Genomic DNA, 27,160 nt, shown 5'->3' with positions numbered 1-27,160 from the left:
CCTTCCCCCAGCACGGGGGCCTGTGGGACTGCAGCCTGCCTTACTTAGTTCAGGGACTGTCTTTGGTTTTGTAGGGTTGGGAGGGGAACAGCTGGGATCACGGCATCCTTCACGGAACCACTGCCTTTGAGCCAACCATCTCCCCAAAACTTCTGGTCTTTCACCAAATGCTTGTAGTTTTATTTTTTTTCCCCACAACCTCTTATATTTGCAGTCTTCTGCAAAGGGCTCCCCCTCCTCACTGCCAGTTTTTGTGCCAGCAGAGTGCTTTTCGTACCCTGCAGCTGAGCATCCCCCCAAAAAAGGTCTGAATTTCACCTGAGCACCCAGGCCTCTTGTTTCCTCTTGGGGAAATCCCTTGCAGAGCAGTCTCTGCTCTGCATTGCATTCTGTGCACCAAGGTCTTTTGCAAATTATGCAGAAGAAATTAAAAGGAGGCCTGGAGCAAGTCCTTAGCTGGGTGCCTTTTAAACTAAATCCGCCCTTTTGTTATGGTTCTTCAAGTGAAGAGCTCTGAATGACAATGCAATGCTCGATGTTTAGCACTGGGTGGACACCCAGGCTCTGTAGCACCAGCATGGCTTTGACTTTTGCTTCCAGGTAGAACTGAGTGGTTTCTGTTATTTGCATGTGCGATGTGAAAGCAAGTGAGTCTCTCCATAGTTTGTTTAGGAAACTGTGCTCTAGAGATAGGTGAACTGAGAGAAGTTGTGTAAACAAGGTCTAGCTTGCCTGGAGGTTGTGTTTCCCACACAGAGGGAAGTAATGTTCCAGGTGCACAACCGCATGTAGCGGAGATCTTAACTCACTGCTTGCATGGTTGTCTTAAAGACTGAGCCAGCTCTGCCCCCTTCCATGCACCCCAGTGCCTTGTGCCCCCAAAGCCTTTGTGTTAGGGACGGAGCCATGAGGAGGCCTCCAGGAAAACTCCAAACACGAGCCCAGAGCTCAGGGGTGACCAGCTTCCAGTGCCAGAGCTGTGTATGACTTCCAGACATGTTGTGAGCAACCCCAGGGTGGCTTCTGTGTGGCTGTGGTTGCTGTGAGGGTAACTGGGCAATCCAAATCCTGGCTTGTGGGATGAGTCCAGCTGGAAATATAAATGTTCTCTTACACTTTTGGTTGATGGTTAGCTGTAACTGGGGCTCCCAGCTCTCCTAGTCGCACGCTGTGGTCTTTAAAGCCCTTTCCTCTGCCTTCCTGCTCATGTGAGAAACTTTCTGCTGCTGTTTTCAGCTTGGAGATCTCCCTCCTGTTGGTGGGTGAATATGTAGAACGGTTTCCTAGGTCATTAGTTCTGTATCGTCAGTAGTAATAATTATACGATACTGACTATTATTAGCACAGCGGTTGTTTGCATGCATTTCTTGGAGCCAAACCACTATACACTTATTTTATCTGATAGGTAACTGGAATGATGCCAGGTTGGTACTTAATGTGTCTGAGTCATAAATGAGTGGAGCACTTCCACGATGAGGCTGGTGTGGCAGGGCACACAGGAGCTGCGCTTTGGGGAGGATGTGGGTGATGCTTCTGTTCTGACTTTCTTGGGCTCTGATGTTTCTCTTAAATTTTGCTTCTGCCTCCTGCAGTCTCCTGAGGAATCTCTTCAGACCACAGTCGTCTTGTGCCTGGTGATGCGCTACCCAGGAGGGCATGGATGTTTTGCTTGAGAGGCATCTCTCAAAGGGATTGTGCGTTGCACTTGGAGGTCCTGCAGAGCAAAGCCAGCCTCTTGCGCTGCAGCAGTCTCAAAGGAGTTTGTAGCAGATGAGCCATGTGCTGTTACTCGTGTTGCTCTTTCCACAACCTCTGTTTTGCTTTGCTCATGCCTGCAGATGGTCTGATTCTCATAGAGAATAAACCTCTCCTTGTCTGCTCAGGGTTGATACAGCCACGCTGAGGCTGTGACCTTTCTGTTTTGAGTAAAACAAGCTAAGCAGTGAGGAGATGAACTGGTTAAGCTAGGCAAATGCTCCTTCCACATCTATTCCCTTTGGGAGCTATCTCCAGCAGCTCATCTGTCATATCAGATTTTCTTCTTAGACTTTGTCCTAAATAGTATCCATCTCTTAATTTAAAAAAAAGAAATTACTCGTGTTTACCTAGGTACTCTGTTTCATCCTGGGTTTTTTTTTCCCCTTGATTCTGTCTGAGTCACTTCATCTTGGCCTAATGTGCTTTCTTCCTAGTCACCCATGTTTGATGGCAAAGTCCCTCACTGGCACCACTACAGCTGCTTCTGGAAGCGGGCTCGAATTGTGTCCCATGCAGACATTGATGGCTTCCCTGAGCTGCGGTGGGAAGATCAGGAGAAAATCAAAAAAGCCATTGAAACTGGCGGCCCTGGAGGAGGTAAGCAGAGGTCTTCTGGTGTTTGGAGCTCCAGCTGCAACCGTGCTCCCTCTTCTCAAGCTATTGTTGTGGTTATTTTTTTGCTGTGTCCCTTCAGCAAGTGATGTCAGAAGGATTCCTTGTGGCATCTCGGTACTCCAGGGCTAGGATGCTGGCAGTATGATCCAGCGTGTTAAATCAACAAGGGAAAAAGACAAGTCAGGTGGCAGATGTATTGCCAAATATTTCTTGTTATCATGATAGGTGTATTTTGTTCTTTAACAAATGCTGTTGTAATATGTTGTTTTAATGGTACCTTCACTGCAACGTATGGTTATGGTGGCTCTTTGGAATTGTTACACGATGAGCAAGTGAGTTGAGGAGCAAGTGGGAAGGGTCTAAGTACAGATCAGACTAAACTCACCACTGGTGGTGATGCTGGGCAGTTTTAGATTATTGTTTGTCTGTTGAAATGTAGTAACAAAAGAAATAAAAGGAAACTGGCAGTTGGGAAGAGGAGTTCTGCTTTGAAGCAGAGCTCTTTGTGACCCCTGTTACAGTCAGGTCTTCAGGTAGATTGCACTTCACACTACTTTCAGGAAAGAAGTAGAAAGGGTCAGTTCTGTGCACATTTGAAAGTCTTTTAAAATCATGAAATAAGTGGTCCCATAAAACTGTTTCTTGGCTGTTTATGGAGCTCTTTATTTTAAAAGTGCTTTTGAGCATGGACTGCTTGTCTTGCTCTGTGGTCATATTCTCAGCAGATGAGTTGCTGGGGCAGAGAATAAGAAATAAGGGAATGCTTTTAAAAGCCAAACTCTGTATTTGCTTTGTACTCCAGGAAAAGGAGGAGAACAGGAAGGAGGTGGCAAGCCTGACAAGAGCCTAAATGACTTTGCTGCAGAATATGCCAAGTCTAACAGAAGTACTTGCAAAGGCTGTGAACAGAAAATAGAAAAGGTAGAAAGCTTTCCTTTGTTCTCTCTCTCTCTTGTATTCTCTCCCACCATTTCCAATTCAAACAGTGCCTTTAAAAATTGGTTTCTATGTCCTGCATATGGAAAGCACTTGCAGGGCTGCATTTCTGTGTCTGAGGAACAGCTGCGTCCTGGACAGCTGACAGTAAAGGCATCCCTCAGGCATTGTAGCCTGGGCTTCAAACCTGCTGATGCTTCCTTTCACTTGGGTCTTAGAGCAGGCTGGAACACCGCTCGCCAGCATGTCTGTGGCAAGAGAGCCACCACTAACTGCAGCTTTTCCTGCTTGTTGCAGCACTGCGGGAGTGTTGGCCTCTTCCTCCTCCTCAGCCAGGCCAGCTCTGTGTGCCATGCATCCATATTAACTCCATGAAAGCAGACAGAAACAGTGGTGCAGCTAATTAACAATGCAGCCCTGTAGATGAACGTGTCTTGGTGCTCTGCATTTAAAGCCAGTTGGCAAATGAGGTTGTGAGCCTCTGATAGATGTGGATAGACCTGCCAGTTGGGTAAAGCTGGCAAGGGCCAAACACCAGTGCTGGTATGCTTGTATCTGCAGGAACATTGGTGACTGTTGTGTAGACATTTCCTTGTTGGAACATGAAGTATTGCAGTCTAAAAGCACCTAAAACAACTACTTTTTGGGCATCTGGGAAGTAATTTGTAATAAGATGGGGTGAGATCATGCTAGCAGAGATGCTTGAGTGGTAGGGACATAAAGTTAATTTTTTCAGTTGTCTGTATGGGGTTTGGTCATGTTAGTTTTGGTTGTTCGAGCTTACTGGGAGTTGGAGTAAAGGCTACAGGATTACCTGTTTTGACTGTTTTTTGAACAGAACATTACCTAAGAAGCTGGGTTTTTTTCCAACCTAGAAAAAATATTGAAGAAAGCAGAGGAAGTGCAGTGAAGGGACTCAAACAAAAGTTGCAGGCTTTGCTAGAGGATCTGTTGCTATTTTACAGGTGTTTAGGAAGCATCATGTTGGTAACTTGTTAACATCCTGCTCCTCCTAGAATGACTTAACAGTTGCTCTTGTGTCACTTCAATCTACCTTAGGGCCAGATCCGGATTTCCAAGAAGATGGTGCATCCTGAAAAGCCGCAGCTGGGAATGATAGATAACTGGTACCACCCGGACTGCTTTGTGAGCCGCCGAGCGGAGCTGGGCTTCCTCCCAGCATATGGAGCCACTCAGCTCCTGGGCTTCAGCATATTGAAAGCTGAAGATAAAGAAACTCTGAAGAAGCAGCTCCCAGCTACCAAGAGTGAAGGGTATGTCGGCAATGTAAGAAATTGCGTTGTCTAGAGGAGCCAGTGCTTGCTGTCAGATACTTCCATGGTAAATGTTTTGGGATGTTGTTGGCTCTGTTAAAAGAATACTGTTAATAGGAGGATTTGGTTCTTCCTGTGACCTTAGGCAGACGACAACAGACAAATTCCTTGTCCCTGGGAGCATGCAGTCCACTTGCCCCTTGTGACTGCCTTGAGAAAATGCAGAGACCAGCAGCTGTGACTTGGAGGACTGATGTAGGGCTTTCAGCCATAAAACGATGCATACTTAATACAAATGGATACTCAGCTCTGCACCTCCTAGTGTGTTGCTGTTATCAGTGATGGTTTCTCTGCTCTAACCACTTGTTAGAGAATTGACTTGACATCTGTTATAATCTATGAGTTGCTGATCTGTGATAGGCACTGAATCTGATAATGGTGTTTATTGGCTGCGTAGTGCTTACACTTGGATGCTTTTGTTTGCTAAATCTTTTATAGTTTGCCTGAAATTTCATTGCCTTGCCTGGAAATTTTTAGTGGAGGCTCTTGGCAGATCTTGTACTGACAGAGAAGCACTTCCAGGTGACTTGCTAGCTTTGGTCAATCTTTCTCTGTTTAATGAAGGCTTTTGTTATTTGTTCTTGAAGTGACTTGCCTAAAGTCATGCTTCATAACACAAGCCAGTGTTGCATTGTCCTCATGGAGGAAGGAACACAAGGTGTTTCTGGGTCGTACAAGTCGGATCTTGTCATTGTAAAACATTGGGCTTTTCCATGTAGCTTGTTGACTGAATTCAGCTTTACTTTTGCGAGGGTTCACCTTGAAACTGTGCAGTGAGACTGACGCTGGGTTCTGAGAAGCTGCAGCCATGTCAAATCTGTGCAGTCTTTGTTAGTATTGGTCCTCCAGATGTGTGGCCTATGGGCATGGTGTGTACTGTTCAGAGCCTTGCATGTATGTGAATGTCATCCTTGGCCATAGGTAACAGCGGAGCGTGCATAAACTGATCTACGTGTTCTTAGCAGGCTGCAACTTCAATGCTTTATTCTTCATTGGCAAGTAGTTGCTCCAGAAGCATTCAGCAGTGGTGTGGGTGCTGTGGGGAGGGACCCACAGTACCCCAGGAGCAGGTGCTTCTGCTGGAGCCCTGTCAGATTCTGTGCTGTTCGCCTCACTTGGCTAAGATGAGCTGTCTGCATCTACTCAGCAGCCTGCTGTCTTTTCATGCAGACATTTTACCTCTGTGTGTGTTGCAGGATGTAAGTAGAAGTACAGTGTTTTAATGTGCTTGCAGCTTTTCAAGTAGTCCTTTACTTTTTGTGCTGAGGTGCCTGTTCTGCTTTGTCCTAGAACAGCATGTGAGTTTAATAGGGTTATTTGTAGTTTTCTCCTATGTCTTCCGCAAAGCTCTAGAGATTTGACTGTGTAAGTGTTTCTCTTGTCTGCCCTGACTCTGCTTTTCTGGGCCGCTTCTGGGATGCTATGCAAAATATGAAGGCTTTGTAAAGATAGGCTACAGAGTCGTTTGCCAAGTCACTGTGTAAATAAAAGCCTAGAACTGCAGTGGAAAAAAGCTTGAACTGGTGATGCAGGGTAACGTGAACCACAACCTGGTGCCAGAAAAGCAGCAGGAGATCTCATCTTTCCTGCTTTCGAAGGACTGCATGGACAGGCACCTCAACCCTGAAGGTGCTGTCTGCCTTTAACGCTTCACTACCTTTCTTCTGCTTGGGCCGTGTGCTTGAGCCACGGATATTAAGGGTCAATTGGAAAAACAGTTGTCTATCAAACTGAATGAGTGAGAGTGTAAACAGACTGAGTGGAGGGGTGTGGTGTGCTTCCCACCTGGTGATTTTCTGCCACAAAAGCACAAAAGTTCTGGAGAAGCCAAACTAAAAACACCCCAGAAGCTTGAATGAGATGTAGTTACCTCTGATAATTCATCTTGTGCATTCAATCAGGTAACAGAAATTGATGACAGAAATTACAGCATCTCACAGAAATGATGTTACAGTATCTGCTGTAGGTGAGATTCTCAAAGTGATCTTTAAAGATATTCCAAATTGTGCTGTGTCCAGATTATGTTGGGACTCGGATGTCTCTGCAAGTCAGATGGGATGTATCCAGATTCGCGGGCTGCTTGTGCGTGCCTGGCCCATATTCAAGGAGGAGCTCAGGCTTTGGGACTGCCCTCTCAGGTTCTGTAAGGGCTGCAGTGTGATGTGGCTCTTGCAGATGGGGGAAATGAGGTGCCGAGTAGGGCTCCCAAGAATAGGTTGGGACACCCCTTCCCTTTGAAGGGCAAAAATGGGAAGGTTTCCTGCAAGGATCCTGGCTCCTTTTCTCAGTCAGCTCCAGGTGAGACGTGCTGACCCTCCCCTGGGCTACTGGCTCTCATGCCTGAGCACCAGCACTTTGCAGGCCTGGGGAAGAAGGATTTTGTATCCTTCCCAGCAGTTTCTCTGTGGAAGGAGTGCTCATGTACTGATGTAGGAAACGCAGCGGCAGCTTGCGAGCTCCCTTTGACTGCGTGTCTTCAGTGGCATGTGTTTTGCCCTCCTGCTCAGAGCTGTAATACTTCCCTGCATTTTCTGCCTCACTTGTTTGGGTAGAATTGCTGCCCAGGACAGGAGCAAAGCATAATTCTGGAGGTGTCATGCAGCTCCAGATTAAGCGTAGAGGTTGCCTGAGGCAGAGGATAAGTACTCAGGTCAGCAACAATCTGGGGTGCTTTACAGGGAGGAGGAGAAAAGAGGAGTAGGCTCCTCCCTACGTAGGCTGCTTGCTTTATCCAGGGTTGTCATGACTGTCCTTCCCACCCTTCATTTTCATTGTTGGGAGGGGAATGTGAAAAAATGGAGAGTAGATGGTAAGGAAGGGCCAGGCTAGAGTGGGACAGTTCACCTCCCTCTTCATCTTCATGAAAGTTGTAATCCTGTAGTTGTGTATCCTTCATGGAGGTGAGGAGTGATTTGCGTTGGCTGCTAAGCAAGTGGTTGGGCCCTGCCTCTTGAATGCAGGAAGACTGTCCCATCCCCAGCAGGAGAAAGGGTGTACGCAGCAGCAGCCAGCTGCTGTTAGCAACGCGTAGTGTTTGGTCCCAAGGACGGAAAGTAAAATTAACATGTATGTCGGTGAGTGTGTATTTTGTCGATTGTTCTAGAATTTGCTGGTTTGGGAAGATGTAAGATGGATTCAGCTTTGCCATTCCGTTCTCCAGGCTGTATAAAATGAGCATTTGCTTTAAGCCCTTGGGATAGCCAGGGGCAAGAGGGTGGTGGTGACTGGCAGCTTTATGCCTCTCTGCAATCAGGATGATCCCTCCCGCTCTGCGGCTTGTTCAAGTGGCTGGAACAGGTACAGTAATCGCTCCGTCCAGGAGAGCAATCCGCTGTCCCCTTGGCTCCAAGGAGAAGCTGCCAAAAGTGTAAGTCCCTTTTGGAATTTGGATGCTTTCCCTGGGTCATAGGGCCTCTCAGCAGGGTGATAGCCTTCCAGCGGTTGGTGTGCTGGCTTTCCTCCTCTTGGAGACAAGTTACGGCACAGGAGGGAGCGCTGGCTTGCTGGAGGCAGCCCACCTGTCAGCCTGCCAAGGGAGAGGCATTGCAGATACACAGTGTTTGGGCACCCATCCTAAGCACTTACATTATTAAGCCCTCTGGCTTGGGAAGGTGCAGCAGAGCACTTGTACTTAACCTGATAGGCTTTTCCAAGATTGTGGTTGTACCCATGACTCTCTTAAAACTTACAAAAGCCATTATCCTCATGTGGGGCTCAGTGAATACTCTGGTCTTGCCCCTTGCAGGGAGTGCAGCTGGGGAGGAGAGAGGGGGACTTGTTTGGCTTGGGGACATTCAAAGGCACAGCTCTGTGTGTGCTGTATCCAGTCCTGCCGCATTGCTTCCTGCTTGCCTGATTTAGAACGCAGTATGGAGATTTTCTCAAGAAATGCGAGCTAAGCCAGAAATGCGAGCTAAGCCAGAAATGCGAGCTAAGCCGTTGCGCCTTGCTGATAGTGCGGTGCGGCTGTTCCCCCTGAGGCAGCGCACCTTATAGCATAGCCCCAGCTCGACTGATGGGACCTTGCAAGGGGGCAGCTGAAAGACGACCTCTTCTGCAAAACCAGCCCCCTTAAAGACTGGCAGAGTGCCCTGAATCATGGGTTGGTCAGAGGGGCTAGTGGTGGCCACTGCAAATAAAATGAGAACTTGGCCCAATTTTAGGGGCCAGGACAGTTACTAGAGCTTACAGGTGTCTTGTGTGTGAGTCTTTAGAAGAAGAGTACCTTTTGATATTTTCCTGCAGCTTTATAGCTCATAAGCTGTCACACAAGGTTAGTCTTAACAGTAGCAGAGTACTAGAAAGTGAGGTGTTTAAAATTGTAAGTAGGAGAGCAATCGAGAATGTCAGCTTTATAGCTTAACCATCAGCCACAGCTTATAAAGTTAAGACAGATGATTTCTTAAAAAAGAAACCTGGCTGACGTTTCAAAACAACAGCAGCTCTGTCAAAATGAGGTGTGAGATCCAAGCTGTGTTCATGCACTGCCTCAAACTGCAGGCCCATCCGGCCTCAACTGGGACAAAATTTCCCTTTATGTCCTTATGGGGAGAGCACACACTGATTTGATTTACTGATACTAATGTATTTTGAAGCCAGACAAGGAGGTGACATGACTCTGGAAACATAAATGATCTTCCTCTGAGGTCTCTTGTCGTTCTGAAGTCTGCCAAAAATCCCTCAGTTTTCATTTGGCTTCCTCTTCTTTCCACTCTTGAGCAGTGTCTTCTATAACTTCTCCCTGCACAGCTCTAAGGCCCCATCTAATAACGATAAATTTCTTCACACATAACTGCACAGTAGTACATCACAAAACCGCTGTCAGCCTCGGAGCACTTTGCAAGTCAAAACTCCCTCCTGTCTGACTTCAGAGACCTGACTTAATTCCAGTCTGAAGAGAATCTAGCAGGGAAATACCTGGTTTCCCAGTGTGTTAGCTTATTAGAGTTAGCGTGTTTGCTGTCCTTTATTTCAATACAGACTGTCTAAGCTGAAAAATCAAGCTGTTGATTCAGCTGAAAGATGCTGTAGTCCTTCAACCTGCAATGCTACACCTCCTCAGACTGGAGGGGTGTGCTTGTATTCAGTGATTCTTAGGTATGCCTTTGGTGCAGCTAATACAGGTGTAGATGAATGTGCCGGAAAATGTTGCAGTATTTCATGTGCTCCCTTGCCACACCGTCCAGTTACCCTGTGGATAAGCTGTAAGTGTACCTGACCTGATTGAGGCAGCTCACGTTGCACAGCCAAGCACATGTCTACAATCTAGCACTGAGGAATCTGAAAAATGGGCTTGCCTGCCAAAACTGAGGATATTCAAGCCTCTGCAGATACCGGCCGTCAGTAAACCGAGCTCTGGTAACTGTTGGACAGGCATTTAAATAACTTCCTTTCATGTGTACGTTTTGTTTTGGTTTTCTCTAATAGAAAGAGAAAAGGAGAAGAGGTAGATGGAAATGTGACTGCAAAAAAGAAACAGAAAAAAGAAAAAGAGAAAGAATCAAAGCAGGAAAAACAGCTGAAGGTGAGTTTTAGTTTATCACACCCTAAAAACTGCTTTGTTAGAAGAGTGCCATGTCGGGCACTAACTGAAGAGCTGTGGCACCTAGAGAGGGGTTGTACCTCATGCCCAGACAAAGCAGAGCTGCAGCACAGCCCGGACCTGGCACAGGAGGTGCCCACCCTGTCCCTGAGGCAGTTCACCCTGCTGCTCTCTCCTGAAAAATGGGAAGGAAGTTCTCTCGAGCTTGTGCTTACTGGATTTAAATAGATTCGGTTAAACGCCTTCTCTTGGGGAGGCTGGTTCTGTGGTCCTTCCTGTATCATCTGGCTGTGGTGGCTGAAGCTCTGAGCCCAAGTACTGTTGCAGAAGAGCTTGGAAACCGATAAATGACTCATTATAAAAATTAAACAGAGGTAAAGTGCAGAATAGATTAATGATAAATCATATCTTTTTTTCACTCTCTGGGGAGCTGTGTTCAGTTCTTGGGTACAAAGTGTGATAGATCACAGCCTTCTACCTTTCACTTTTTTGAGTATTGTGGGAAGAATTCAGAATAGAGCATCAAGAATTTCGTATTTATTGAAAGTTTGGCATAGGTACTTTCGAAGGAAAAAATTAGCAAGCTGCTTTTGGTGTTTGAAATCGTAATGGAGCTGTAGAAGATGGTCTGTCTACTTCTGAACAAAAGTTTTTCTTTTTTGTTGTGTGGCAGTGCCTTAATTTTCAATAAAACTTAGCTAAGACATCAAGGTTTTACTGCTGCGGTGCAGATGTTCTAGATGGATCAGGGTTAACTTTGGGTTCACTGATACTATTTTTTTTAACAGCATTTTATCAAGCATGATTGTTAACTGAAAATTAAACCATTTAACACAGACAACCAGTTTTTCCAGAGTAGACTGCATTTTTTACTGTAGTCAGTGAATAACATTCAGAAACTAAATTATCTTGAGATATTTTAGGATGCTACTTTGCTGTCCAATCATTTGTAGAAAGGCCAAAAAGAATGTGCAGGTTCCTCCATGCTGTTGCAGGTGACTGATCTGGTAGAAATTCCTCTTTACGCTTAGGTAGCTTAAAAGATGAACTGAACAGATCAGCATTTCTGATTTTTTGCTTTAATGCAAGGCCTGCTTGTTGGTGTCAGCTAGTTAGGTGATATTTGCAAAGTTTGTTGAGAGCTTACTAAGGGTAGAAGTGTGATAGAAACACAGGTGTCACTCTACCTAAATGCTGGCTGTCTTGTTGGTATTGCTTGTACCTTCTTGTTTGGGATAGTGCTGTAAAGGTTACTCTGTGGCCTTTCTTTACATATACATGATGGAGAAGCCTTGCTTTATACAGAATCCCATAGGGATGTCCTTCCACGTGTAATCTTGAGAAGAGAAACTTCGCTGAAGCTGCGATGTGCTCATGCGTTCATACTGAAAGCTGGAGCATGTGGCTTTAAAGACCTGTTCTCCTTTTTCAGATAAAATGTGTGACCCTTTTGGTAAAACTACTGGTTCGTGATGTTCATCTCGCCCTCACCACGGGCTTGCTAAAACCTTGTTCATATGCTGCAGTTTCAGGACTGTTCTCAAAAAGCAATTGACTGCAAGTAGCTAAGCTGCTGGGTTTTGTCAACAGGAGCAGACAGAGCTGATCTGGGGCATCAAGGATGAGCTGAGGAAGTTGTGCTCCACTAACGACCTGAAAGAGCTGCTAATCGCCAACAAGCAGGAGGTCCCTTCCGGGGAGAATGCTGTGAGTCTGCCTGTAGTTGCTTTGCATGTGTGCTGGGTCTCTGAATTGGTGAAGTTGACCTGAGCCAGTATCGCTGCAAGGTCCACAAGTCTGAAGCATATTTCTAACGTAACGCTTCAGAAGGGAATTCAGTGCAAAGCCCGGTCTTTTTTTGTCCCAGGATTCTGATGATACTGCTGTTACGCTTGCTTGTGAAGGGCTGTATGGTGGTGTGTGATGCTGAACTGGGCGCCTTGGTTTCAGTGACGTGCCTTTATTCTGCTACGCCCAAACTGGTCCATGTTTTTGGTGGGGTTTTTTCTGTTGCTGGCTCTTCGAGTGGGTTACTTATGGCACTTCACATTGCCTCCCTCAACTGCTAAATTATGCAAAAAGAAGCAAAATCTGCACAAATTCTTTCCTGGTATCTTTTCTAAAAACAGTCAGTTTTCAGTCTGTGTAATTTGTGAAAGTCTTCTCTCTTTTGGAGCCACACATCGCTTCAAGTATTTGTATTTATTAAGACTGTAAGGAGTGTGGGCTGGGATGTGGGAAGTGTCTAGACTCAAAATGGTCAAGAAATACTCTCTAGGCAGGAAAACCAGGATTTGTCTGAGCCTGCATTCCCAGCTACCTACTCATGTGCTCAGATGCCATAGCTGGTCTCCTCCTTGGCTGTTCTGGCACGGCTGCCTGGTCAGGTGCTGTGTGGTAGGTATGCTCTCCTGAATGCTGAGTCTAGGAGAGGGTGTGAGCAGACATGGTATGACCAGGGAAGCTTCATGTCTTGTCTTTGAGGCATCATAAATCACTCGGTGCTGGTAAGAGTCTTGGTTTATGTGTCATGTTTGCATGACAAGCGCTGGGAGCATCTGCGTGCCAGCAGCCTGGCAGTTCTTTCCTTGTGCAGCCCAATGTAGTGTAGTGTGTGGGTTTCCAGCCTCCTTCTGCCGTGACCTGTTTTGTATTCTTCGTTGCTTTAGATTTTGGACCGAGTAGCAGATGGAATGGCATTTGGAGCTCTGCTTCCCTGCGAGGAGTGTAAGGGGCAGTTTGTGTTCAAGAGCGACGCATATTACTGTTCTGGGGATATTACTGCCTGGACCAAGTGTGTTGCTAAAACGCAGACGCCCAACAGGAAAGACTGGGTAATCCCAAAGGTGGGTGTTTACTGCGAATTTGATGATCTCAAGCATGTTTCTTAACTGATGTTACCTCTTGGAAGGGGACTGAATAAGCAGCAGTCAGTGTTGGATGCCAGAGTGTGCTGCAGTGCTGAGCAGGTGTCACAGTGGGGAAGTCCTGTCACAACTACATCCCTCCAGGGGTAGGCAGCTAACGCATAACTGAATCATATTTTTTCCAGTAACACTAAACTGAAAGAGATGTTGCTGTTTTGATTTGAAATCCATCGTTTACCCTCTTCTAGTTTGGTTTTCCCTGTCAGTAAAGTGGGTATTTGCCTCCCTTGATGTGAATGTCTCGGAAATCCTTTTCAAGACCTGCAGTAAATGCTAACATCTGGCCAGCACGCAGTTTAGCCTTTAAATCTTATTATAAGATTTGTTGGTTTTAAATTCTGCTTATGCTTAACACCCTACAGGAGTTCCGGGAAATTCCGTACCTGAAGAAATTTAAGTGTAAGAAGCAGGACAGGGTATTCCCTCCAGATGCTGCACCTGTGAACTCTGTGCCTCCTCCCTCCGCATCTGCTCCTTTGGCAGAGACTGTGTCCGCCCCCAGAGGTAAGCGGCTGGCTGGGCATGGGTCAGTGGAGGTCAGGGTGGTGCATAATGCCATTCCCAGCCAGATAAACGTGCCACCCCGAACAGGCAGAGCTCTGCTGGTACAACGCAGTGTAGCAGAGTCTTACATGCTTTATCTTCCTAGTGCGGGTAGACACTGATATGGTGGGTTGTCTGGGGACATGGTATTGAGGTCCTGGTTGTTTTCTAACAAATCATTTGGTATAATATGTATTTGCTGATGGTGAGGAGGTGTTTGCAATGAATCAGAAACTTAAAGGCTGATGTTGGAAAATGTGTCCCAGGAGAGACCTGCTGTAAAATACCTTCTTGCTCCATTTCTTGGGGAACATCCAGGGACCTCCATAATGCCAGATATTCCACGTTGTGTTGGGTTTTTAAGAGCAATAGGTGGTTGTTTTTTTTATAATCCTCCAATGGGATTTGGCTTTACCAATCACTGACGCTGACTGCCCTTATGCAAAACAGATATATTGTCTCCCATCCGCAAACTGGCAAAAGATTGGGCTGGCTGTTGGAGTGAGTTGCATGCTTTAGTGATACAGCCTGTCCACAAAGAGTTATACTTTCTTTCTTACTCAGCCTTTTTTAGCCCTGGCCATAGTTTTGGTAGCAGGGGTTTATTGTTACTTGGTGAAAAGGTTGTAATTCTGCACAGTTTTAGCCAGGTCGTGTTAATTTAGCAATGAAGACCTTGGTTCTGATTGGCAAGTTGATTCCAGCCCCAGTGTGCCCTGAAAGTAAACTCAAAAGTTAGACCAGAGTCGGGTTACCTTGTTTGCTAGCAGCCTAGCTACTCCGAGCTGGGGGGAGAAGAGGAAACACCACCCTCAACTGGCCAGCCAGAGTTAATAGCATGTATCTTCAGCAGTGCAGATGCGCTCTTAGACACTTGCCATGTCTTGGAGCCGCTTGCATTGCAAGGTGTTAACACGATCATGTGATGGAACATCAGATGGGTGCCAGTTTGCTCCTGACTTGTTATGGGGTTTTCATCAGATACAACCTTGTACTGTCTGCAAGATGAAGACTCAAATGTACTGTAATGTAGTAACACTGTTGCTTGAGAGGCAATCCTTTCTACAGCCCCTCAAAAACAGACTTCCTTTTGAAGAGGCAGGAGCTTTCATGTTACAGTGAGTTTCTGCCATGCTGTCCAGGCATCAAAAGAAGAGGGAAGCAGAGCACAGCCTGAAGTAGCACAGTGCTGAAGCAGACTGATTTTTCTTTTTTAATTTTAGTTGGAAAAAAAATAAACAAAACCAGGCAAATGAATGTGCCTACATATCCATCTTTGCTGTCTTCCATCACTTCTGTTTGTTGGCTGGTGCTGAGCTTTGGTGCCTTTCCTAGGTGAAGGGGAAGCTTCCTCCCACTTGTGTAACACGGGTCAGACCTGCTTGGACCCTTGTCTCCCTGCCAGTTGGGCTGATTTTACTGAGATGCTGTCCCTTTGTGCTTGTTATTTGTCTGGGGGGCCCTGTGCCTGTTGCTGACACACTGTGTTACTTCCTAACCCCTAGACAAACCGCTGACCAACATGAAGATCCTGGTTCTTGGAAAGCTGTCAAAGAACAAGGAGGAGGTGAAAGGCATTGTGGAGGACCTGGGAGGAAAGATGACAACAACAGCTAACAAGGCCACCCTGTGCATCAGCACACAGAGTGAGCAGCTGTGCCTTTGTTACTGGTAGCTGAGCAGATTACAGAGGACACGTGTCCTTGGAGCTGTCTGGGGATCAGTGTTTGGATTAGGGGGAGTGTTTTGTGTGTGCAGGTGGCCTTAGTGCACTTGGAAAAGTAAAGACAGATGGGTGCTGTTTGAGTTTTACTTACCTAGCAAGTTAACCCTGTGGGTTGGGCAGTGATGCTCTGTTGGGTCTGTATGCAGACCACGGTGGTGCACAGGCCACCCTTGTGGGGATGACAGGTGCTGGGGCTGCGTCCACGCTTGCCTTGGAGAAGCTGCAGAGTGACTGTGGGTGCCTGAGGGCAGTTGTTCTCTGCTGGCAACTTTAGGTCTGCTTTCGCTCCCTGTTGGAGTTGAAGTGCAAACTGGATGCTGAGGTGGATCTGCTCCCACCTGCCAGGAGGTCCAAGGGGGACTGGAACAGGCCCAGCTCTGGGAAGGGGAGAGCTGGACCAGCCGCATAAAACGGGAGTGTTCCTGCTCTAGCGCAAGCTGCAGCTTTGAGCTGATGGGGATTTTCCCCTGCAAAGGTCAATCTAAAATGTGGTGGAATTGTGTTTCCACAAAGTGTTACAGAACCCTGAATCATGCCCAGAGGGAGGGGCTAAAGTCTGAAACCTCACTGATGTTTTTTTCCTTTGTTTCCTACCCTGTCTCTGCAGAGGATGTGGAGAAAATGAGCAAGAAGATGGAAGAAGTGAAGGAGGCCAAGGTCCGTGTGGTCTCGGAGGAGTTTCTTCAGGATGTGAAGTCCTCTAGCAAGGACTTTCAGGAGCTTGTGTCTCTCCATGCGCTTTCACCTTGGGGTGCGGAGGTGAAAATGGAGCATGAGGAAATGGCCGTGGATGGGAAGTGCAGCAAGCCCCCAAGTATGAAGAGTGCTGGGAAGGTCAAAGAAGAACAAGGTGAAGAACAAAGTGGTTGTTTCTCCATAGGCCTGTTCAGTGCTGTGCATGCACAAAGCAAACCTGGGTATAGTCTATCCTTGCTCTTTCCTTGAGTTCTCTGCCCTTTTTCTCAAAATAAATTTAAGTAATGAGATCTCAGGTCAAGAATAGCTTTAGGTAAACATGAAGTTATCTCCTGAGCTAGCTCTTGTTTCCTCTAGTTCAGTCTTGCTTCAGAGATCTTCTGTGCTGTGTGTGCCCAGGCTCCCTGACATCAGCCCAGGCTCTTCCTCGTAACACATCAGTTCATCTGCCAGTTTGGGTCGGTGTTGCAGCTCAGGGAGGTACTGGGGCACCAAGATGTGACAAACACTGCAGTGTCCCCCCAAGGGGTGTTGGCAAGTAAGAAAAAATTGAGGTCCAGAGCAATGGGTCTTTGTCCTATGTGGTTTAGAAAGTAACACTTCTTTAACGGAGGAGAAAAAACATCCAACACCAGTGGCATTCCTCACCAGTGCTGTAGAGGCCTTGCATTATTAATGCTGGACGGTGAACAAAACCATTGGATTTGCTTGTGCATCTTCAGAACCCATTTTCTATGTCCTCCAAGCGTAGGTTTCTGTCGTACAGTTGGGTATGTTGTTGCAAGGCTGTCTCACAGCAGTAGCGTCTCTGCAGTATCTGAACATCCCCCGTGCCCTGTGAGGTTTTAAATACCACTTAAACACAACCATAAATGTGACTTTTATCTGTTGTGCAGGTGAAAAACTGATACAGCCCAGCCCTGGGGCCAGAAGGAAGGAGATAGAATCTGGGAAGATCTTATTTTTTGTTTTGCTGGTGGGGTGGGGGGCTATGAATTGGTTGCTAAAGCCAGGTTAAAAAAAAAGCCATGGAAGTCATTGTGCTTATATACTGGAAATCTGATTTGAAGTCTCCTTAGGGTGATAATTATGCAAATTGAAAATTTAACTGTTGATTCAAGTCAGGCTGTGTTGTCTGCCTAGGAAAAAAATGAACTCTCTTTTGCTGCAGGACCTAGCAAGTCTGAAAAGAAAATGAAGCTAACAGTTAAGGGTGGAGCAGCAGTAGATCCTGATTCTGGTGAGTGATAACAATGGCTGTGCCTGCACCACACACAATCTTCAGGATGTGTGATCATTTGCAAAATGTTTTTCTGTGACAGTATAAAGGTTCCATAAAAGGAATGTCAATTTTTAAACCATTTTTGCTCGCTATCTGAGGAAGGATATTGATTGGCATCCATCCAGAGCTGGCTATTCCAGGATTTTCTAGTGCAACTTTCAGAAGGACCACTTAAAACTAGGGTCTACACCTTGTTCAGCTTCTGGAGCATCTGTCGGTGGGGTGAGTAAAGGCCCAGCCAGCAGAGGCCACAGGTCTGGTGTGAGTATCTGCCCCTGGACTCTTCAGGGGGCAGCTGATGCTATTCTCCAAACTTGTGGTGCGTGGACATTGTTCAGATGCTGCATCCAAGACTAGCCTTTTGGTTTTCAGTCTGTTTGCTGATGTGACACCTGCAGAGCCTGTATTTCTCTTGAGAATTCCTTCAGCCAGTCACAGGGTGTTAAATGCTAGATTTTAGATGGTCGCTTACAAAGTTACCATCTTTTTTCCTCTAGCTGTGATTGATGTTCACTCCAGTGTATCTAAAGATAGATGCTCACAATTTATCAAAAAGAAAATACGCTTCATGTAGTTTTGAATGAGCATGTGGTCACTGGTTTTGTGGTATTTTAAGAGTCACGCTACTTCATGGAACATCTGGGTGAGCGCAAATGCAGGAAGGAGGCCTAAAATGGTAACCTCCTCTGTCCCAATTTGTTTCTTCTCTGTAGGTTTGGAGGACTCTGCTCATGTCTTTGAAAAAGGTGGAAAGATTTTCAGTGCAACCTTGGGACTAGTAGATATTGTGAAAGGAACAAATTCCTATTATAAACTGCAGCTGCTAGAGGATGACAGAGAGAACAGGTGAGTTTAGTTTTCCCTAGAAATACTTCTGTTCACTTTTTTCCAGTAAACATTGGATTTTTGGCATCTACAAAAGCAAAGCATGAGTGATAATGTCTTTGAGGAGATCTGAATAAGTTTGTTTATTTAAAAAGGGAGAAAAAAAACCTCCACCAAGAAACAACAGCAACAAAAACCCCCCACCACCCCAAGAAACTCCCCAAAGGCACCAAAAACTACAAAACAAGCAAACCTATCACCCATGGAGAGATCTCTGTTCTGTGTGGAGGTGTTTCTTTGTGGTGTTGACAAAACCTTGTCTAGATCAAAGCCTACAGAGACCTTTGATGGATCTCAGTGACTTTCCCATAAGTTGTGAGGTGAGTGAGTTTGCAGAATTGCACCTGGTAGTGTTCATTCCTGTATCCTGGGATGACCAAGGCTTGTACAGTTGGTGCCTTTAGGACTGGGTTAAGTGGCTAATGTGAGGGCCATAATACTCTGTGACTGATCGCTGCTCTTCAAAATACAGAAGCAGAGTTCGGTGATGGTTCCTCTGTTCTAACATCAAGGCCCCACACGTACAGTCAGCAGTGGTGGGAATCTTTCCTGTGTTCTCCAGCTTAGTCTTTTCTTCTAATTGCAGAGCTGTAACCTTGGGAAATAAAACCAGATTCTGGCTGTTCTACCAGAATTTAGTCCTGTGTTGTGTGCCCTGAGGCTTAACAAAATGTACTGAAATGGTCAGGGGACAATCATGGTTTAGCCTTCCAGGCTCATCAGACACGTGGCAGAGCTGTCCAGTGGTTGCATTACTGAATAGATAAGGAAGTTGAGAGGGTTCCTTAAAATGAAACTGGCCCCCCAAGCACATAGGGGCGCACAGAAATCCAGGGGAGCTAATTGCTGTCAGCAACAAACCTCATTCAGCTCTGAATTTATTGCACTTTACGGTGTTCCTAATAAGCTTTTGTTGCTGGCTCTTGTATGTGGGGTTTGAATCTGGATCTGCAATTCAGTGCATGGGAGCATCTCTGTGCCTGCGTTTCATGCGTGACATGAGGAAGGTTGATTGATTGTGTCCCTGTAAACGCTACGGAAGCTTACCCAAGGTGATGTCAGTAATACAAACCAACACTTGAATGTCTCTAAAAATCTGAACTTTAGGACTTCAGGCTTAAAGATGCATTGTGTTTTTCAAATACACGACCCCAATAGTCTGAAAATTCATATTTGTGAAACATGAAGACTGAAGAGATTAGCCTCTCTTTTCCTGCTGTGCAAACGTTTATCCTCGGGGCTCTAGGTCTGGCATGTTAACACCAGGCATTTTTTCACACCAGTTCTCTGATGTATGCTCTGTGGTGGCTCTTCCGTTGCTCTCCTACAGTCTTTGATAAGAGAATGTCTTTCATAAAATTGATGGTATGCAGATGGGTGATTCGCATGCAGTTGCATAGCTGTTGCAGGGCATTTCATTTGGACCAAGATCTAGAACCAGTGTATCTTACATCGGTTCTCTTCTCATGTTTCTCTTCTCTAGATACTGGGTGTTCAGATCTTGGGGTCGTGTGGGCACTGTAATTGGGAGTAACAAGCTGGAGCAGATGCCGTCAAAAGAAGATGCCGTTGAACACTTCCTGAATTTGTATGAAGAGAAAACTGGCAATTCTTGGCATTCCAAGAGCTTCACTAAATATCCAAAAAAATTCTACCCACTGGAGATAGATTATGGACAGGTAACTCTGCGATGTCCCTGTACCAGGTGGAGCATTGCTTAGCTGCTCTGCTATAGCTGTTCTGTGCTTGCTGTTGGATCACTTACACTTGCCAAACCTGAGGAACGAAGTGCAGGTGCGACTATTGCATCTTCTCTGTGCTACAGAAAGAAGCTGTAGATCCATGAGTGGCATGCGTTAAAATAGATGTGTTGGGAAAACTACGTAGTTTTCCATTGTCAAGTCTGAAGTCCTATTTAGTGCTTGTTCGTGCTCACTCAAGTCTTAAGTTTAATTTGAACTTCATTCAGTAGTTACTTCACATATAACCTGTCTGAAAACACCATTTTCTTTTATTTAAAATAGATACTTCTCGTCTGTCTTCTGCATCCAAAACCCTCCCAAGTGCTGAAGCAGCTCCTGTGCAGCATTCTGCTTAGTGCATATCTTGAGCAGGCTGAGGAAGAGAAATTATTCGCTGCCAGTGAGATGTGGCTATTCAGACAGCTAAACTAAATAATTCTCTTCCTTCTGCCCAGTGGGGGTTTGTGTGTTTATTTAAAGGCATACTCATAACTTAAGCTATTTTCAGATAAAACAGTTGAATGCTGTTAATAGCTATAAAGATACAAGAGAATGTATTTTCAAGCTGTTGCATTTTTCTGTGGCCAGATTACCGGATCTCATCTTTCAGTGCAAAGTACTCGACGCTTAGCTTTGTTTCTGGAAATTTGAATATTGCAGTGGCAAAGCATCTGTCACACTGCAGTGTACAGTGATATTCTGAGGCATCTGGCAGATGCTTTATTCATGCAATGCTCTATCAATGAAAGCATCTAGATGGTACTATGGCTAATTGATGATTCCTATACTCATCTGTGACAGTTTTCATTAGAAAAACTTAGTGAAACTAGTGATTACATCTCTATGTTGTCATAAAAGCAACAAAGTAAATAGTATTTTTTTCGTATCAAGGCCTCTATGCAGCAGAAAGCTTGCAGAAAAAGTAATTCATACTGTTGCTTGAGGTGAAGCAGAGACACATGGAGAGATCCTATTCCTTTAATTCTACTTGTATTTTACAGTGCCACCTCTTGAAATAATGTCTGCCAAATTACTGAATAGGTGGATTTTTAAACCCCCTTTGTTCCAAAATGTCAGAGCAATGTCCCACGCTCCCCATGAACTTAAGGCTAGTCATAGTATGCATACACTAAATTGGTTTTCAGTTGTTACCATGGCAGCCAGCCTGTTACTTTTATCCTTTGTGATTTTGCTAATTCTGATACTATTTTTACCTCCCAGGATGAAGAAGCTGTCAGGAAACTGACAGTAGGTGCTGGGACGAAATCAAAACTTGCTAAGCCAATCCAAGACCTTATTAAGATGATCTTTGATGTGGAGAGCATGAAGAAAGCGATGGTGGAATTTGAGGTGACTACACACATTCATGTTTCTCAGTGCTAACTCTCCATCATACTTACAGCCAGAAGCAAGTTCTTTGCAGTTCAGGGTGTATCATACTTCCCAGACATCAGTGCAAGTTTTAGATTGGCCTTAAAATAAGGGCAAGAGTCTGACCAGAATTTGCCAAGCACTGGAAGTAGTAACTTAGTTATGCCACATGCAGTTTTTAAAACATGGGTACATTCTGTGTTCTTCAGTGTAGAATGTCTGTATTAGCATCTTCAATTTAAGAAACTTCTGAGAAACCCATCTGCCAGTCCTGGGATCAGTAATCATTCTATGGTTGTCTTTTTTTTGTTGGTGGGGTTTTTTTTCCCCCAGTGATAACATGCATCGTGACCACTGTTCACTGAACGCTCTTAAAATATTAATGCAGAACCAACTTGCTGCCCATGTGAGGCTGGAGGCACTTCTGGGTTTTGTGAGTGGTGAACCACATTTTGAGCGGGGCAGCACTACCCCTAATTTAGGTAGCAAATGGGCCTGCAGTTCAGACTTTAGAAGTGCTGCCAGTTGATACACACGCGAATGAAGTGCCTTGACAGAGTCCAGAGCTTCTTCTGAACAGGGCCAAACTTGAGACTTTTTTGGTTGTATTTCTCATTTGTTCTAATGATACCCTATTTTCATCCATTCGTCTTTTCTCCATACTTCTTGAGCCACATTTCTAACAAGCTTTCAGAGAGTGGTCGGGTAGTATTGTCTGTCCCTCCTTGCATAGAAGCAGTTTTACTGATGTTTAGAGATCCTGCATTTTGTTTTAATGCAGCCATTCAAACTGGCTTAGTTCTAAATAACACATTTCAATTTTCTTCAGCCACCTTAATTATCCTGCCCTAAGACTTCATATTTAAGCAGCTGCTGTTTGCTTTCTGTATCAGTATTTTGTGTACCTGCTTTTCAGAACAGGCTTTGCACCATTTCATAGAGCTTATCTGAAAGCTTTCAGGTGGCTTGCCCAACATTTTGCAGTACCTTGGGTTAATTGTGTTCTCGTATATCTTCAATGGTTCTTTACATCAGTCTGCTAAAATATTTGTAATTCTTTGTAACTGCAACTGGCTAAAGACTGAACTGATAATCATCTGATGTCATTTGGTCTTGTAGAACTGTTGAAACTATGTTAATTCACACCATCTGCAGATCTATAGCAGACCTAGGAGTCCAGATGGGCCTGTCTTCCTATTAGATTTATCTTCCTGTACTGTTGCTGCTGAACAGCTGTTTTCCGTTAGAGGAAATAATGCTTTTCCTAGTTAGAGGTTTCTGTGCATCCTCTGAAAACTGCTGCTTGCTTTCTTTAATCAGCCTGATCTCAAGTATTTCGTTCCATCGAGGTGCTCTCACTCTGCCAAAACTGTAGCAAAAAAATCTACTGTCGTAGAGTAAATCTGATGCATTTCTTTTCCTGCTTCTCATTTAGCTTTTAAGGTTTTACCTCACCAAGCATACAGTTTATGACAATTGTCTGTGACATTGCCTTGCATGAAATTGCTAGTTAGAGGGCTGAATCTGCTCTACTGCTGTACCCTTTCTTTCTTGGTGGAAGGCAAACATCCCTCTTGCCTCTCGTGACAATCTTGGTGCACACATCTGTGATGTGGAGCTGATTCTTCATGCTGCCCTCGGTGCATCTGGTAGTAATTGCAGTGCTGTTGTTTTAGACCTAGCCCCTTGGCTGTTTGTGCTCTTTTGATGCATTTAATGATAAAGCTTTGGATGCAGTTTAGCTTTACATCAGAGGTTAGATCTGTTCACCTCCCATGAGTCACAGGGGACGCAAACTCCAGCCCTTTGGCTGTTTGTGGGCTCAGTAGATGTGCTCCTAAATCACATTACTGGGGGATGTGTTAGTTTATAGGTGTTAGTGTTTAGCTGTTAGTGCTTATACGTGTTATTTTATCGTTTATATAACTTACAGTTAGTATAGGTGTCTGCAGCTATTCTGCACGCCCAAGTTAAATGGCCCATTTTACTTTTACATGTCCTTCATGATTTTTCAGCTACTAATTAGATAATGCGGATGATTGGTACTCAGCAGGGAAGTATTGGCCCCAAAAGTTTGAGAGCCACAGATGTATTGCAGGTTGTTTTTCATTAGGTTATTAATCTTGGCGTTGTGCCTCATGTGTCCCCAAGACGTGATTGGTTTTGAAGCCCACCTTCTCTCTTGCAATCCGTCCTGACTTTTCTTAGTATCTGGCTTTATGCTTAGCTGCAGCTAAAGGTGAAAGTTCTCCTAAGCCCAGTACAGGGTAGAAATCTCCATGCAAAATCACTTCAGGGCTTTCACACCAGTCTCTAGCTTGGAAGAGCCTTCCAAGTTCAGCTTGCAGAGAAGATTTGCATATGGCTGGGTTTCCTAGCTCCATAGTGGATAAATAATATGGAACTTACCCAGATGGTATGTGATATACATGGATTCGTAGGCTATTCTGTCTTTGAGGTGAATCTTAAACCCATGAAGTTAAGTAATAGCCAATTTGACCTCCAGAGTGTACGGTGAGTACTGTCAGAAGTCCAGAGGGTGTATGTATAATCTTTGTTAAAGACTCCATTGGACTTCACTTCTGTCAAATGTTTTTGCATTTGGATGATCCTTAACTATGCAAGGATTTAATGCAAATCTGAAACTCTCTCAAGTTCTGTCAATACACAAAACAACAACATATAAATAAAGTCAGTGGATAAATGCAGGCAACCAAGATACCACTTTTAATTTAGTTGCGCTTTTTTGTTGTTCCTTTTTCATTAATGAATATGAAGCATCTTAAAGCCTCTTTGCATTTGACCCTTGATAACTGTAGGGTAAAGCTGGAAGAGGGTGTCTGGGCTGTACCTATAGACACAGATGATCTTACGAAAAAGAACTACTTAATTGAGGTTGCTTCTTTGCCAGCCTGAAATGTATGGCTACTGAAATGATTAAGGAACGCATCTGTTGCCAGGTTAATATTCAACTTCAAGCCAGATGCTTAGTACCCTATTTTTGTATTGTCCTAGCATGCATACTTAGTTTCCTGTTGCAGTATTTCTTTGTTTATAGGATGTCTTCTCAGTAGTGTGCACTGTCCTTCTGATGTCGTTCCTCAATTCACAGAGATTAATACCAATTCTGAAGTGTTTCCATGCTTTCTGTGGTCAGTCCTACCAGGATGGAGATACTGGTTCCCTAGAAACCAGAGAAGGAAGGCTGCAGTGGTTTCAGTGTAGCAAAACCCTGTGTTAACAATTTAAATCTTCCATCAGATTGACCTGCAGAAGATGCCATTGGGAAAACTGAGCAAGCGACAGATCCAGAGCGCATACTCCATCCTGAATGAGGTTCAGCAGGTGAGCATGAAAGAGATGTTAGAGCAAGAGGGGAATTCAGAAGTTCTTCTGGGCTTGGAGTGAGGTGAATGCTGAGCTCTGTGTATGAAGAAGACCTGTGCTCACTTTTACTGGGGAAGAGGATGTCGCTTCCACATGTAACTCATTAGTTCTCTTCACTGTTGTACCAGTTTGGGCAGTACTTGTATCTTTCACACTTTTGTACCACAAAGCTCAGGCTGAGCCAGGCGCAAGTGGCAGCTGAGTAAATGAAGCCAGTGTCTTGATCTAGTAGTGAGCTGGGTTTCCACCCCAGAGAAGTCTGTTAGAGGATGAGAATAAAGGTTGAGTTGACACAGTAAAGGGTCTGGTTTGATGACATCACTGTATTAACACATCGTGATCTGGACCAGTCCACGTATGACTACACAGTATGCCTGAACAGCTTGCAATAGTGTACCAGTATGTCCTATTTTTTGTCGTGGGCTCCCTGGCAAAACATAGATACAGGAAGTTTTACTTTAGTTGTCAGAGGACCAGAACTTTGCCAAGGACATGTACCCCTTCCATATCCAGGAGCCTTTATTTTGCTTTCCAGAAACATAATCCCAAATAGATTTTTCTCATACCAGAAATCCTGTGTATTTCTGTGCAAGTACTGTGACTTCCTACATGCAAAACAATTAAATAGAATTGCCATTTTTAGTCCTGTGAGAGTTTCAGCATTACTGCTTGTTAGTCCTCAAGTATCTTGTGTGTGTCTATTGCTATGGAGACTGAATCTTACTCAGTAATTTTCTTTGGTGCTTGTTGTCTTGTCCAGGCGGTTTCCGACAGTGGCTCAGAATCCCAGATTTTGGACCTCTCCAATCGCTTCTATACTCTGATTCCTCATGACTTTGGGATGAAGAAACCACCTCTCCTAAATAACTTGGAATACATTCAGGTATTGACTGGAAGTAGTATGTTGTCTACAGGCAGCAGGTCTGAGACCAGACATCTAACACAGAGAATTTGTGAGGTTTTAAGACTTCTTTAACCTCACGCTTCCATGAGGTTAAGCTTGTCTTTCTTAAGAATATCTTCTTGTTTGTTTATTTATGTGGTTATGCACATACAAATAATTATATGTATAAGTTATTAGAAGATGTATATATTATGGTCTACTTATATATATGTACATACGTGTATTTATATTTTAATATATTTATGTGTATGTATTTTATTTTCTTAAAAAAAAAAAAAAGCTATGATGTTATGTTGTTAGATGGCAGTGTGTGGCCAGTGATTCACATACACTTCTATAATTCGGGATATTCCAGAGTTACTCTGAACATGTCACAGGCGCAAGTAAAATAAGCTCTTTAATTCTTCAGGCTAAAGTGCAAATGTTGGACAACTTACTTGATATTGAGGTTGCTTACAGCCTTCTCAGAGGTGGAAATGAAGATGGAGATAAAGACCCAATTGACATTAACTATGAAAAACTTCGTACTGATATTAAGGTAAGGAAATGAGCGAGTGAATACAAGCTGATGGCCGTTTAGTTCGGAGTATAACAAGTCACCTAAACTATAAGTGGACAGATGTATTGGCATGAGTTCAGAGAAGGGCCACTGAGTGGGTTAAGGGACTGGAGCATATGAGGAGATGCTGAGAGAGCTGGGACTCTTTAACCTGGAGAAAAGAAGTCTCAAGGGATATCTTATCAATGTCTATGAGTACCTGATGGGGGAGGGGAGTAAAGAAAACAGAGACAAACTCTTCTCGGTGGTTTCCAGTGACAAAAGGCAATGGGCACAAACTGAAATACAGGGAACTGTATTTAAGCAAAATTAAAAGCTTTTCTTGACGGTGTTTGCTTTTGGGTTTTTCGCTTGTTTACTGTGTCAAACACTGTCAAAACACTGGAAGAGGTTGCCAAGAGAGGCTGTGGAGGCTCCACTCCTGGAGGTGTCGGAAGCCCGATTGGACTCGGCCCTTGGCAGCCTCCTCCAGCTGACCCTGTTTTGAGCAGGGGAGCTGGAAATCATCTCAGTGTCCAGAGGTGCTTTCCCATCTCAGACATTCTGTGACTGAGTGCTGTCTGTATGCCTGTACACCATCTCTAGCTGGGAATAAATTTCCGCCTAAATGATAAAAGAGGCTTAATCTGGAGAGTTGCCAGCATAGTGTGGATGTCAACATTTTGTAAGAAGCCTGCTAGTTTGTATGCTAAAGAAACTTGTCTCATTTGCCTCTTTGCAGGTTGTTGACAAAGATTCAGAAGAAGCCAAGATTATTAAACAATATGTGAAAAATACTCATGCTGCTACTCACAATGCATATGATCTCAAAGTCGTGGATGTAAGCTGGGCAATACTGGGGTTTATGCTTGTGAAGATGGACTCTAAGTTGACTTCCTTGTTTGCATTTTCCTTTTATATTTGAGTGGCTTATCTGGTTTCCTTTGTTGAAAGGGTGGTTTGATAGACCAATT

The 27,160-nt window shown here is 44.6% G+C and overlaps 1 protein-coding gene across 3 annotated transcripts in view; it reads left to right on the top strand.

Moving 5' to 3' along the window:
* Nucleotides 1-27,160, top strand: part of PARP1 (poly(ADP-ribose) polymerase 1) — a 65,246-nt gene that overhangs the window by 33,340 nt on the left and 4,746 nt on the right. For all 3 annotated transcript variants that reach the window (XM_037405386.1, XM_037405387.1, XM_037405385.1), the window contains 17 exons: nucleotides 2,193-2,355; nucleotides 3,176-3,294; nucleotides 4,369-4,583; nucleotides 10,071-10,167; nucleotides 11,776-11,892; nucleotides 12,855-13,031; nucleotides 13,475-13,616; nucleotides 15,161-15,301; nucleotides 15,989-16,231; nucleotides 17,249-17,317; nucleotides 18,073-18,205; nucleotides 19,728-19,923; nucleotides 21,208-21,336; nucleotides 24,619-24,702; nucleotides 25,505-25,627; nucleotides 26,058-26,186; nucleotides 26,929-27,027. In XM_037405386.1, coding sequence (XP_037261283.1) covers nucleotides 2,193-2,355; nucleotides 3,176-3,294; nucleotides 4,369-4,583; nucleotides 10,071-10,167; nucleotides 11,776-11,892; nucleotides 12,855-13,031; nucleotides 13,475-13,616; nucleotides 15,161-15,301; nucleotides 15,989-16,231; nucleotides 17,249-17,317; nucleotides 18,073-18,205; nucleotides 19,728-19,923; nucleotides 21,208-21,336; nucleotides 24,619-24,702; nucleotides 25,505-25,627; nucleotides 26,058-26,186; nucleotides 26,929-27,027 — 2,376 coding nt within the window. The remainder of the gene's footprint in view (nucleotides 1-2,192; nucleotides 2,356-3,175; nucleotides 3,295-4,368; nucleotides 4,584-10,070; nucleotides 10,168-11,775; nucleotides 11,893-12,854; nucleotides 13,032-13,474; nucleotides 13,617-15,160; nucleotides 15,302-15,988; nucleotides 16,232-17,248; nucleotides 17,318-18,072; nucleotides 18,206-19,727; nucleotides 19,924-21,207; nucleotides 21,337-24,618; nucleotides 24,703-25,504; nucleotides 25,628-26,057; nucleotides 26,187-26,928; nucleotides 27,028-27,160) is intronic.

Source organism: Falco rusticolus, chromosome 12 (genome assembly GCF_015220075.1).
Source record: "Falco rusticolus isolate bFalRus1 chromosome 12, bFalRus1.pri, whole genome shotgun sequence".
Taxonomy (NCBI): Eukaryota; Metazoa; Chordata; class Aves; order Falconiformes; family Falconidae; genus Falco; species Falco rusticolus.
The sequence above is the reverse complement of the archived record's forward strand: the minus strand, read 5'-3'. Positions and strand labels throughout refer to the sequence as shown.